Source organism: Phymastichus coffea, unplaced genomic scaffold (assembly GCF_024137745.1).
Source record: "Phymastichus coffea isolate CEN01 unplaced genomic scaffold, Cenicafe_Pcof_1.1 PCOF00095, whole genome shotgun sequence".
In the NCBI taxonomy this organism is placed as follows: Eukaryota; Metazoa; Arthropoda; class Insecta; order Hymenoptera; family Eulophidae; genus Phymastichus; species Phymastichus coffea.
Window position 1 is genome coordinate 155,558 of NW_026706906.1, and position 12,412 is coordinate 167,969.

Consider the following 12,412-nt stretch of genomic DNA (forward strand, 5'->3'; position numbering starts at 1 on the left):
ACATATATTCATATATACATGTGTTTATAATAAACTGATCTTTATTTATAAAATACAGCTAGTATATACATTTTATTATTCAACCTGTTATCTGTTCGTTCATTATAAACGTATCCTTTATTCCTATAGAGTATTTAAAAAATATTCACCATAATAGTTTGCAATGTTAAAATTGTTTCAACTAGTGCATTTTGGAAAATTACTCCAATTTCCATCGCGATTGCATATAATAAAATCTCTAAATTTTTTATCAGGACAGATATAAATTAAGCGGTCTTGATAGAAATAAGAATTTCCTTGTATCGATGCACCACCAGTAAGCTGTGGTTTTCCACACGATATTCCTGCAATATTAATATCTCGTCAACATATATAAGCTTGCTTAAATTTTTCTCTTCTTATACACTCGTGGCTATATATATTTAACTATTAATTATTATTAGGTCATTAAAATTATTATCGAACAAGTAGAAAATTTCAGTTAGTCATCGTATAAGTTTGATATGGGTAATTAATTATAACTTACTAGCACAACTTCCAGTGACTCTCGACCATACCCCGCTTGCCAAGCATTGCAATTTTAATTGGCCGAAAATTCGATAGCCTGCTATGCATTGATACGAAATCGTGGTCCCGAGTGAAGCCTGGCTTATTTCAATGTTTCCACTTTTAACTTGCGCATGTAACACTTTAGGAGGTGTTCCGCAAGTGATTGCTGCACATACATAATAATTAAATCTATTAAATTTTGATATTAATTTTTGGCTCTTGAGGAGCATAATATTAATCCCGCGCACATAAATGATTACATTGTGATTAAGTGTTTATATAACTTTTAATCAGGATTACGAATACGGCAATTCTTACGTTGGCATATTGGAATAGACGTCCAAGTTCCGTTGAATAAACAGTAAGACTTTTGACCACCTATCAACTTGTAACCCGAGTCACATTTGAAAATAAGCCCTCCCTCGAAAGCATTTTCTGTATTGTTTTCATACTCAATGTACCCATGCAAAGGAGGCTGTAATATACGTTGTACATCACCGACACATCGATCCAAAGAATCAAATACTTGTCCAATTATTACTTACATTCAACGCACTGCATCTCTTGGAAGAACACACGTTTATTTGTTCTTTTAAAATTCTATTGGTTACGTTGGGTTCGTACAAATTTTCAGTTGAAAATTTCCACTTTTTTGTCTCTTCGCATTCCCAGATAAACTTCAGCTGAGTCTTATTTGAAAATTTGTTATCCTTATGATCCAAGCACTGAATAATGATTTTGTTACCGTAATTAAATCCTTCCACATGAAAGCTAAATTCTTGCCGAATATGATTTAGTACGTCAAGATTTACTTCTAGCACTTGAAATCTTTGTTCAAGTTTTTGCGTGTGGTTTGAAAATATTCTTATTAGAGGGTGATTATTTAACTCTGTAAATAGGCACTGCGAAGGCTCGCAGTTTACATCGCTGTCGCTCCAAGTTTCATTTTCAGTACAAGTTCTAATCGTTGAACCTCCGACTATTTCGAATCCTTTTTTACATATTATTTTGATTTGTTGTCCAAATGTGTAATTCATTCCGACTCTAGCATACATTTCATTTTCAATCTCTATACCGGTATCATTAATGTTATTGTGCGAACTATGTCCAGCTTTGTTATTATTCCAAGTACCATCAATTGTTTGCTGGCCCTATTATCAATAAAATTTTTATTAGTACTCGTTCAAAAGCTCGAATCATTGAGCAAAATGTTCAAGTATTTGAAAATTAAACAGTATCACGTTACAATATAAATTTTTGCTGTATTTTACGTGTATCATTGAGAAAAAGTTGTTCAAGTAATTATTGATTGATAAGAATTACCTCATCCAGTGAATACGTAATAGCATTTTCTATACGAATGGGTGGCGGGCAGCGAAGTGGTATGCAGGCAGGTACCAAGCCAGCCCAAGTGCCATTGGATGTACACTCAAGCTTCAAGTCAGTCGAAATATAGTGATCACTTTCGAATTTGTATCCTTGCTTACAAGCAAATACTAAAATATTTCCGTAAAAGTAATGCGATTTATTTGCTGATTGCTTATTGTTTAAATCGCCAATGACGTGAGTTTGCGATGAAGAGTGCGTTGTAATATTTGTAATAATGTGATTGTGGCTGAACCTAAGGCGAATAAATTTAAATAGTACATCATATATTTTTAGTTGTTTTTACTTTGTTTACGAAAATGTATCAATTAGTATCTTACTGGTTTGGCGGTGAACAATTCATCGGTAAACAAAGCGGTTGTTGAAAATTCCAAGTACCATTTTGAAGACATGTCAGAATTTTATTTCCACTCAGAAAATAACCAGCATCGCATTTGAATTCAAGTTGTTGACCAACCTATTAGAGAGTTAGAAATAATCATAAACTACATAACTCTCTGAAAAGACTCGGGATGGAACTTACTGGAACCACCTAAGCGGAGCTTATAGTTTTAACTTTGTTAATAACATTGGAGAATCATTACATTTTGTCGTATTTTAGAACTGAGTCAAGCTTTAAAGCTAGAAACTTGACATAACAGTTTTCAAACTGATAAACAAAGGAAACAAATCACATTAGGTATTTAAAAGGCCAAAAGCTCGACTAAAGCTTCAAAAGTATTTGCTAAATTTGTTGTAGTAGTTGGAAGTTTCACAAATTTTGCTCAAAAGTGACACGATCAATACAAACTGATTTAATTATTATGAATATTTAACTATTCAATGAAATGGAAGTAGCTATATAAAATCCACGAAATTTGAAATAGAGAAAATAAACATGGATTAATTAAAGAGTTTCATAAAAATTGCGTGAAAATCAAGGTAACGTAAGGAAGTGATAAAAAAAGTGAAAATATGAGAAGATATACGTATGAATTATTTGGTGTATCCAAAAATCGCTTAAACTTTATTGCTTGGATTCCTCGAACAACAATTCAATCAATTGATTTTAACAACCAAGTTTTCTTAAAGCGATTTTTAATTTGTCAATGTGTTTCATACCTGTAGTATCGATAAATCGTCTCTATCATGCTCTGCAACAATATAATCAAAGTCGCCGTGGTCGGGAGCTAGTAGATTTTTACAAGTTATTCCTGGATGAAATGAACATTATTACAGTCCTTTTTAATGTTTGATAGTCAGTTGGATAGAGTGAAGCACTGATTACAGCATTACCTACGCAAAATGGTGCAGTTCCACTCCATGTTCCTTCGGCTGTACATACTCTTTCGAGATTTCCTTTGAGCTTGTAGCCGTCATTGCAAGTATATATAATCTTATCAGCATAGAGGTAGGACCTTCCCCGTATCTGTCCTCTTAAAAAATATCCGGGGTAAGGACAGTTAACACCTAAATAATGCTAAATTTATTATTGTTTTCACATAGTAGGCTTCTAAAAAGAGCTTTAACCTCCTAAATTTTACTAGGTTTTAGAACTCGAGTTTTTTCATAAAAAATTGAACAATCTTCAATCTCGAAGAAACAATCTATATAAATACTTAAATAATTAATAGGTCCTAAATACTTAGTTTAATTGTGAAAATTGTTAAGCTGCTGGGCGCAACTAGCCCCGAAGCTCAAAGTCTCGAGTCGCTTCGGAATTCTGACAATTCAAAGCAGAAAGCTATACCAAATAATTCACTCAAAACAAACTTACGCACGCAATTTGGCACTTTCGGACCCGCCCAACTACCGTGTTTCATGCATTTCTTTTTGATAGTTTTAATACGTTCGTATCCTTTACGGAATTCATAGCCAGTCTCACAGTAGTGAGTAGCTTCTTCTAATTCTTTACTAATATTTACAAGTCCTTTAAAAACTGATATTGGTGGAGGACATCTTTGGCAGAATGAACTGTTTGTAAGCTATTTGTATGAAGAACACAAAACAAAAATTATTACCATTCAATGACATGGGTTGCAACATTTTCAATCCGATTATCGAATTTTATCATGATTAGATTTTTGAAACTGCCAAAGTCTTTCTCTTTTATGTTGCGTAATAATTACATATTTAAAACTATTGCTCACCTTAATATCGCCTCGAATACCTCCTTGTAATTGTACCCATGAAATCAACGATCCGTGATACTGTTTGCAAGTATTACTTAGATCGTATATGACTTCGGAACCATATGCTTTATCCCAAATGTCTAACAAATACAGTTTACCTAAAAATGATTCTGATTCAGAAAATCCACCGCCAACTTCATCTTGCTCTTGTCCAAAAATAAGTGTTCCTTTCGCTGTAAAAAAATATATAAAATTAGGCATAAAATAATTTTTCTTAATGTGACATTATTCTGTGTCAATTTTCTAGCGTATAAAGTTGAATTGAGAAATATTACCCTGAATTTGCGTGCCTTTGGCCAACAGCGTGCCGCTGTCTTTTTGAATTCCGTCTACATACAGCCGCCAAGAGCCTAACTGATTTTCCCACACAACGCATACGAAATGCCAGTGCCCGTCATTCAGCCGAGCATCGGTAATTACCCACTCTCCATTGACATAAAATACAAAGCTTAAACGAATATTTTTATTTCATACAACGTAGTATTGCAATATTGTTTATCTCGAAAGTTAAATTATTTAAATAAAGTTTTCGCTCAAATACTCAAATAGTAAGCTAGGTCGATAGTAAATTATACTAACCCACTGTAATCTGTCAAAGTGAGCGCATTATCTTGATTGGGCGTTGCGTACGAGAAGACTGTTCCGTAATTAAAAGTATCGAGCGATTGCATCCAAAAGCATACTGTTAACTAATCGATTGGTCGCACGGTTATTTACGCTTTCAAAATCACGAGTAATTAAGAATAAAAGTGTCAGGCTTCCAGAAAACAAATGAATATTTGAAAAATTATTTTGTTGGAATAGAAATACATTTCATTGATAGCGATATTTTTGTCAATATTCTTCCAGAAATTCTATTTTAAAAAGTGCGCTTTAAAATCATCGTTTCAAAGATTGTTTTTGACTGCTTACATTCATAAGTCACTATCGCATATTTTTTATCTAATTTTTTTTCTGGTCAAGAAAGCCTGACATTACTTTCATTTCCAAAAGAAGAATAAACTCATCACCTCTGTTAAATTGTAGGCCGGCCCTGGTAAAGTAACGTAATCCCTTGTGCCAGATTGAGTGAAGTGCATGATATAATCGGATAGCATTTCTGAAAGTCATGGTCGACGTTTGAAAAACGACAACTCTGCATAAATATTGGCAAGCACAAAATAAGAATACCTATTTCGCAGTTTGAGCCCGTGAACGGAATGTGGCAATGGCACTTGTAATCTAGTAAATTGTTTATGCAGGTTCCGTTATGTTGGCACGGATTACTTTGACAGTGATCGATTTTCGTGAAGCAGTCTTTGCCAGTGAAGCCGCGCGGGCACTCGCATCTAAAAGTATCGCATAGTACAGAAGAGTCAAGTAATCGAACTCTTTGTCATTTAAAAAACGATTAATCAAAGGTACGAAGGAAGAATCGACGCATGCTATGAATCGTTTGCCGAATGTAAGATTGGAAGCATTGATGACTACTCAGTGCGGACTGGCCAGTCTCCCACCTGTAACTACTCTGGTTTGCATTCTCCTGAAACAGGTTGACGCATATTTCATTCGGGTGACAAGGAAGCCAGTCGCATGGTAACAAATCGCAACGCAAACCCAGATAGCCTGGCTTGCAAAAGCATTTCCAGGAGCCGTCGATTGTGCGGCAGGTCGAGGAGTTGATTTCGCACGGCGAGTGCTCGCACTGATTCACAGCCAGTTCGCAAAAGTCGCCTGCACAAATGTTCCTTGATTAACCGATAATAACCGTTTCAGATGGATTTCAATGAAGGCACCTTCAAAGCCATCTGCACAAGTACACGAAAGGTCGATATCGGTAGCCGAGCAAGTTGCACCGTTGCGGCACGGACTGTAGGAGCATTCGTTGACGAGGGTCTGCAAAGTGTGACCCGATCGAATATTGCAGCACGTAAATTGAAAGGAAGGCGCATTACCTCGCAAAAACTTCCCGCGAAGCCTGGTTTGCACAAGCATCCGTAGGTCCAGTCGCCGTCGCTATTGTTGGTCAGCATGCACTGACCGGCGCTCGAGCAAGGCGACGACAAGCAGGGGTCCACGAATGTTTCGCAGCTTGAGCCTGATACAAGGAACAGGCCGTCTGCGAGATTTGCAAGGATGAGAGCGGCGCGCGATCATCTTACCGACGTAGTGCGGACGACATTCGCAGCTAAAGCCGTCCAGGTGGTTGGAGCAGGAGGCCCGATTCGCGCAGAGAGCGCTGGAGCAGAAATCAAAGTGGATTCGGCGACGGCTTGCGGGCAAACAGTCGCTGAGCGCCGTGGCGGCTCTCGTCTCGGTAGTGCCGTTGCGGGGACAGGGCAAACACTGGCTGCGGCCGTACCGCGGCTGGTAAGATCCGATCTCGCAGGACGTGCAAGGAGCCAGCGCGAGACCAGCGAGATCCGCATGCTGCTGATGCGACCTTCCGCGCGAATAATGGCCCGGCTCGCATGCCGCTGCAAGCCACCTCGAGCTTCATTGCCGGTCTCTCGGCGAGCCCCAGCCTGGCGGCGCGCCCATACTCACCTACGCACTCGGCCATCGATTTCGCGTGCAGCCTTCTCGTGTAGTAATGGGGCGCGCACTTGTCGCAAGCCACCGACCCCGGCGAACTTTGAAATTCCCCGAGAGGACACGATTGGCATCGCATGCCAGTCTGATTGTGGAACGTCCCAGCGGGGCACTCCACTGCGATAAACACACAATCGAAATGAGCTACAGCTTTCCGAGGACGCGCCTAATTTTATATTCAGTAACAACCGCAATTATTCTTCCTCGGCACACTTCCGGCTTCGCATATCACTTGCGGATCCTCGAATACCGAGTGCAGGTTCAAGGCCAGCCATCCGATTTCTTTGTTAGTCTCTTCGTCCAACAGATTCAACTCTCCTGACTTGCTCATTGATTCTATTGATTCTCTCAGCTTTGCCACTCCTAGTCGACGGTTATTTTGATTGTCCTCGATTATTTTCGCTGCATTTCATTAATATCATCAATGAGCAAGCTCCAATATAATTTGTGGCTAACTTTTGCATGAGCATCAAACGTCCCAACTTACCGATGAACCTGAACTTTAACTCAATTTGGTCTTTCCAGCGTCTGACTTTTTCAATTCTCTTTCCTTCGTGACCGCTTGCATCTTGATTACTGACTTCACTGATGACGTACACGTCGTCATCGACGTTTCTCGTTAAACGTGCAGAAAATGTATTACAATTCATTTCGTAAGTAATGTAACACGTTACATCGTTGCCGCAAACATGTGCGTAATTGCGATTGTAGCTATCGTTCATAGCTTTCGCCAACTGGTTATACTAGAAAAGCCCACTGAATAAATATTTACATATTTTTGGCTTCGATTTCAAGAACTTACGTCGTTTAACAATGTCGTGTTATCGCAATCCACAGAATCACCTGTCAGAACGACGTGTCCTTCTTGATGGATGATACTAGGCACCTTTTGTCCTTTGATTAAAAAACAGTCATAAGTAACCATAAACAATTGATCTTCATAATAATCAACAAACCGAGAAGTAAAATACCAACGAGAGCAATCGGGTGTAAAAGAATTCCAAGAGTGATTTGTTGCGTCGCACGTTAAAACGTAACCTTGTGCGTTTTTCATCATCCGCAAATTCCCTTCGAATGCAAAATCATATCCATCGTTACAAAACAATATACATTCTTTACCACCGTTTGCGATACTTTTACACTCTGCGTATCCATTCAAAGGCTTGGGAACATCGATATCATCGCATGTATCTGGAAAGGTGAAATGCGAATCAATTTTCTATTCCTTTTTCTACATAAAAATAGCGCATGAGAATGAAAATAGTACGTTTTATCGTCAAATTTACTATGCACTCGGCTGAATTGCCATACTTGTCTACAGCAGTATAAGCAACAAAATTTGGTTGTGCATTGAGTTCAACCACTTTGGTGACTTTCACGGGCAATCCTGAATTGTCATAAATGACTGGTTCAACCCAGCTGGAGTAATTTTTCAAAATGTTTTCTTGCAAGTTTGTCGATAATTGATCGATGTAACAATTTTCTATCACTGGTGGCTCTCTATCTACAAATTGAATTTATTTATGGAAATACGATTGCAAATTAGCCAAATTGATTATTTGGCTGAACACTTTTTAATAATTAATAATTGCTTGCTTAATGAAAAATCCATGTTTTTTACGGAAATGGAATGCCAAAATATTATTCATTCGTTGTTCTATGGTACAAAGAAACTACAAAATAAAAATATAGTAGGTAAAAAGCCCTTGTGGCTTTTCGAGCAAAACACTTCTTATATTTTTGAAAATTGTTGGAGCATGCAGTGTATACGTATATTTGAAATAAACAGAACGAGTTTTAGCTTACCGACGATGATAACATTAAAGGTACATCTGGCTCTATTACCACTGACATCTTGAGCTATGTATTTGACCACGTGCTTGCCAACGTGAACTTTCCATGGAAATGTGACGTATGGCTTGCTCCAAACGTTACAGTCAACTCCTGAGTTGTCCGTAACATTGGGTAATGGCCAATCGACGTTCGTGTAGTTGTGAGCAGGCAGCGTGGCGACCGTGAAGCTTTCAGGGCAAACTAACACAGGGCGCGTTTTGTCTGCAAAGTGACCATAATAATTCTCGTACACGACTTATATATTAAACGCGCATATCAGCGGTGACGAGACTACCTATACAACGGCTGACGCTGTGTCTCTTCGACCATGTACCGTGACGACCTACGCACACCCGAGTTCGTGGACCTTCCAGCTTGTAACCCTTTCTGCACGTAATCATGCAATTCGATGCATAAGGCAGTTTCCGAGGACCCATGCAACTTTTGGGCTGAATCTCAGCATTCGCCACTGCTTTCAACGGCTCGCAATGGATTGCTGCATTTCGTCAAGAGAAACATTTGATCCCACGGAAAATCGTGAGGCCGACGTGTGCTTACGTTTACACGTGGCTTTGAGTCCGTCCCATCTGGCCAGTGGCAAGCAATTTCGAACTTTACTGCCGCGCAGTTGAAATCCATGTTTGCATTGGAATTGGCAACGAGTATCGATTGGATGCGCAACCCTGTCGCTGACTTTACTGCGATTATTTGCATGTTCGAGCTCACACCTGATCCGTCCGTTGACGGGAGCCCGCAGGGCCGCGCAAGTTTTTACTGAAAAATCACATTTGTCACGCTCACGTTTTTCCCTTTGTTATTCAGATTGAACATTGCTCGTGCGCAAAATTTTACAATAAGAACAATATTGCAATCTATTTTCTTTCCTCAAAACCAAAAATTTTGTAGAGATAATTTTAATAAATATGAAACGTAGGCGCATATTGTTATTTTAATTTTGAAGCAACGGCACCACTTAAAATATGCATTTATGCGTTTACTTTAACGCTCACAGAATTTAGTATTTATTATGCCGAGTTGCTTTTTACGCATTTTTCTCGCGATACATTCACGTAACCCTTTGTAAAGCGATATGAAAATCTGCCCAGTTTTCGCAGATGAAATATTTACGAAAAAGAAGATGAGCATGCACACAGTGTCGAAATTGAGGAAAAACTTACAAAGACATTGAGTCTCGACGCCGGACCAACTCCCGCCTTGACCGCACAGTCTGATACTATCACCGATGAGTTGAAAACCTATTCTACATCTGATTCCACAGGCAGCATTAATGACGTTATTGCAGTCGTTTGCTTTTACAAAATATCCATTATCGGGAACTTTCAATTTTAGGCAGGTGATAGCTGTAAAGATATTATTCTCTCGTTATCCAGCGTATAACCTTATTGGATTTGCTAAATATTTAGCGGTACAGTGCTATTATTAAGGCGCCCAAAGACTTTGACAAAACAGTGAATTATAAATTGTTGCGCTTGACGGTGCTTGCCATTGTAGAACAGATACGCATTAGCGTAATATAATAGAGCCTATTTGATGAACGAATTTACCTTAAAATTACGATGTTACAAAGCTTAAAGAAGAAACGGTTTTTCTTACAGTAGAAGCAACGTAACATAAAATTACATACATATGTATAGCTTGCGTTTCATTTGTTTACGGATAATTAAGCTAAAATTTTATTGTGGAAAAAAATTGAGAAAGTAACACAGATAATCATTTGCAAAAATACCGAGCGATGGACTTCCGTAGCACCAGAGCATTCGACTACGTTTCTGCGAGCACGAATCTGACGAAAAATGCCGAGAAAATTAAAGCTACGCAGATCCAGTGGCTACACGACTATTGGTGGTTATGCGATAAGTACAGGTAAACGAAGGAGATGAGGCGGGGAAGAGGGGTTTCTGGATTTGAGGGCACAGCCGTGCGTTCGTTGCAGAGAATTGGATAAGAAATTGAGCGCGCTGTGCAAGGAAAAAGTGCAACGCGACACGAGTGGTCCGACGCCAGATCCAAGAACGTGCCTGCCGTTTCCGAAAACCAGCAACGACAACGTAAGTCCTCACACCGAGTCTCGAGGATGCTTGGTGGTTTGGTTGGATCCAGGCTCGTTCGTATCTTAGTACGGCTGGCTCGCGAGCAAGCGGGATTTCCAACTCGAAATCTACGGGAAAGACACGACCACGTATCCCGATCCTATGGACGACATCTGTCTCCTCGGCGGTGCTGTGCCCACGTTAGCCGCGGGCAAGGGATTCCTCTGAGCAGCCGCTCGTGACGCTTTACCTTCGCAATTGCCTCGCTCGCCAGTGAATCCGGAAGCGCAAACGCAGTCTCTGGAGGAAATCGCCGGTAGCCTGAGCGTCACGTGATTTGCGTCGGGACACGGCGCACACCACACCGACAAATCGTCCGAACGGATCTGCTGGCCGTAAGTCCCGTTGGGGCAGGCTGCAACGTAACGCAAGCTCATTAGGTTGCGCACGCGCGTTTGTCTCCTCGCGCTGGCGAATCGCAGCTGCACGCGCGACCGCGCAAAGCTCATCTAATTAAGCCGCCGTATTACGCAGGTCTACTCATTCGGTATTGCAGTGCTTATAGAGGAGGTTGACTGACGCTGGCACGAGCCGGCGAGACCGCTGCCGAAGTACCCGAGCGGGCAGATGCAGGCGTAATGTCCGGTGGAGGTGCCGCAGCCGCAGCTGGCCATCGGGTCGCAGCATCCGCCGGCGCCGACGCGGCGCTCGCCTTGGCAGAGGGCCTGGCACTCGGCGCGCTCGCTCACCAGCGCGTGCACTCCGGCTCGCAGATCTGCACGGCACAGGCGGAACGTGTGAGGCCGGCGCGGCGCCGGGCCGACGCGCCCCGTCGGGCGCACTTACCGCGGTGCAGCGCCTGCCGCGCGAGGGCCTCGAACTCGGCGAAGCTGTTGAGGAAGTAGCTGTGCGCGTGGCTGGGCGCGCTGGCGATGTCGCGCAGCTCCTGCACGTTGCCCGTGCGAATGCCGAAGCTGAATATGGTGACGCCCAGGCCCTTGAGCAGGCTGGCCGCGTGTCGCGGGTCGCCGCCGTTGCTGAACCCGTCCGTCACCAGCAGCACCACTTTCTCCGCTGACTCGCGGCGCCGGCTCCGCTCCAGTATCCCCTGCGAGATGCCAGCAGCGCGTTACCATTGCGATCGGCGCTCGGGGCGGCGCGAACGCGCGGCCGGATACCGACAACGGCCTCGACGAGCGCGCCGTAGGTGTAGGTGCCGCCGCCGCTGTAGCCCAGCTGGGCCAGCTGGCCGCTGAGCAGCCGGCACTTGTCGGCCTGGCTGGCCTCGCGCGACACGTGGTCCACGTGGCGCACCAGCTGGCCCTTGCCGGCGAACGTCACTATGGACACCCTGGTGGCCGTCGGCCCCATGGTGAAGTGGGACAGCAGCTTCCTCGCGAAGTTCAGCTCGCCGCGGAAGTTCGCCTCGCCCACCGAATTCGACGCGTCGATCAGGAACACCAGATCCAGCTGCAACGCCCACGACTTATCTTCTCGAAACTTTGCTGACAGAGCTCGTTAGGGCCAAATTGAGCAACGCTCGTGCGAAAGGAGGTGGAATCTTGCATTCGGTCTCGCAACGGCGACGTCGGAGAGAAGATGGAGATGATAAGGTCTGAGCGTGGACGAGCGCGGGTTACCTGGTCGGATCGGTTGGTGGCTTGCTCGAGGCGCAGCCTGAGTTTAGCCGCGAGGGCCTCCAGCGGATTCCGCGCGCGACGGTTACTGCTACTGCTGTCGGCGGCTGCGGCGGCGGCGGCGGTGGCGGCGGCGGCGGCGGCGCCGAGTAGGAGGAGGCCGCCGACTGCAACCAGCAGCTGCACCGACCTCCGCGGACGCAGGCCAGTCATC

General features: G+C 42.8%; 2 protein-coding genes across 2 annotated transcripts; one reads left to right on the plus strand and one right to left on the minus strand.

The window, feature by feature from the left end:
* Positions 1–97: 97 nt before the first annotated feature.
* LOC131669616 (sushi, von Willebrand factor type A, EGF and pentraxin domain-containing protein 1-like) lies at positions 98–12,411 on the minus strand. Its single transcript, XM_058944620.1, has 33 exons — positions 12,202–12,411; positions 11,744–12,031; positions 11,408–11,669; positions 11,142–11,336; positions 10,812–10,976; positions 9,689–9,871; positions 9,069–9,284; positions 8,806–9,006; positions 8,484–8,732; positions 7,945–8,181; positions 7,653–7,868; positions 7,480–7,571; positions 7,165–7,411; positions 6,867–7,079; positions 6,633–6,794; positions 6,248–6,562; positions 6,041–6,183; positions 5,882–5,981; positions 5,603–5,819; positions 5,277–5,434; positions 5,117–5,205; positions 4,686–4,795; positions 4,382–4,554; positions 4,065–4,279; positions 3,692–3,899; positions 3,211–3,384; positions 3,037–3,128; positions 2,256–2,392; positions 1,873–2,170; positions 1,095–1,700; positions 868–1,024; positions 527–715; positions 98–344 (listed from the first exon to the last, which is right to left on the minus strand). The coding sequence occupies exons 1-33, from the start codon at positions 12,409–12,411 to the stop codon at positions 178–180; spliced, it is 6,684 nt and encodes a 2,227-aa protein (XP_058800603.1). The 3' UTR covers positions 98–177.
* Positions 10,264–10,789, plus strand: LOC131669606 (uncharacterized). The gene is made up of 3 exons (XM_058944605.1): positions 10,264–10,394; positions 10,465–10,579; positions 10,649–10,789. The coding sequence occupies exons 1-3, from the start codon at positions 10,264–10,266 to the stop codon at positions 10,787–10,789; spliced, it is 387 nt and encodes a 128-aa protein (XP_058800588.1).
* Position 12,412: the final 1 nt, after the last annotated feature.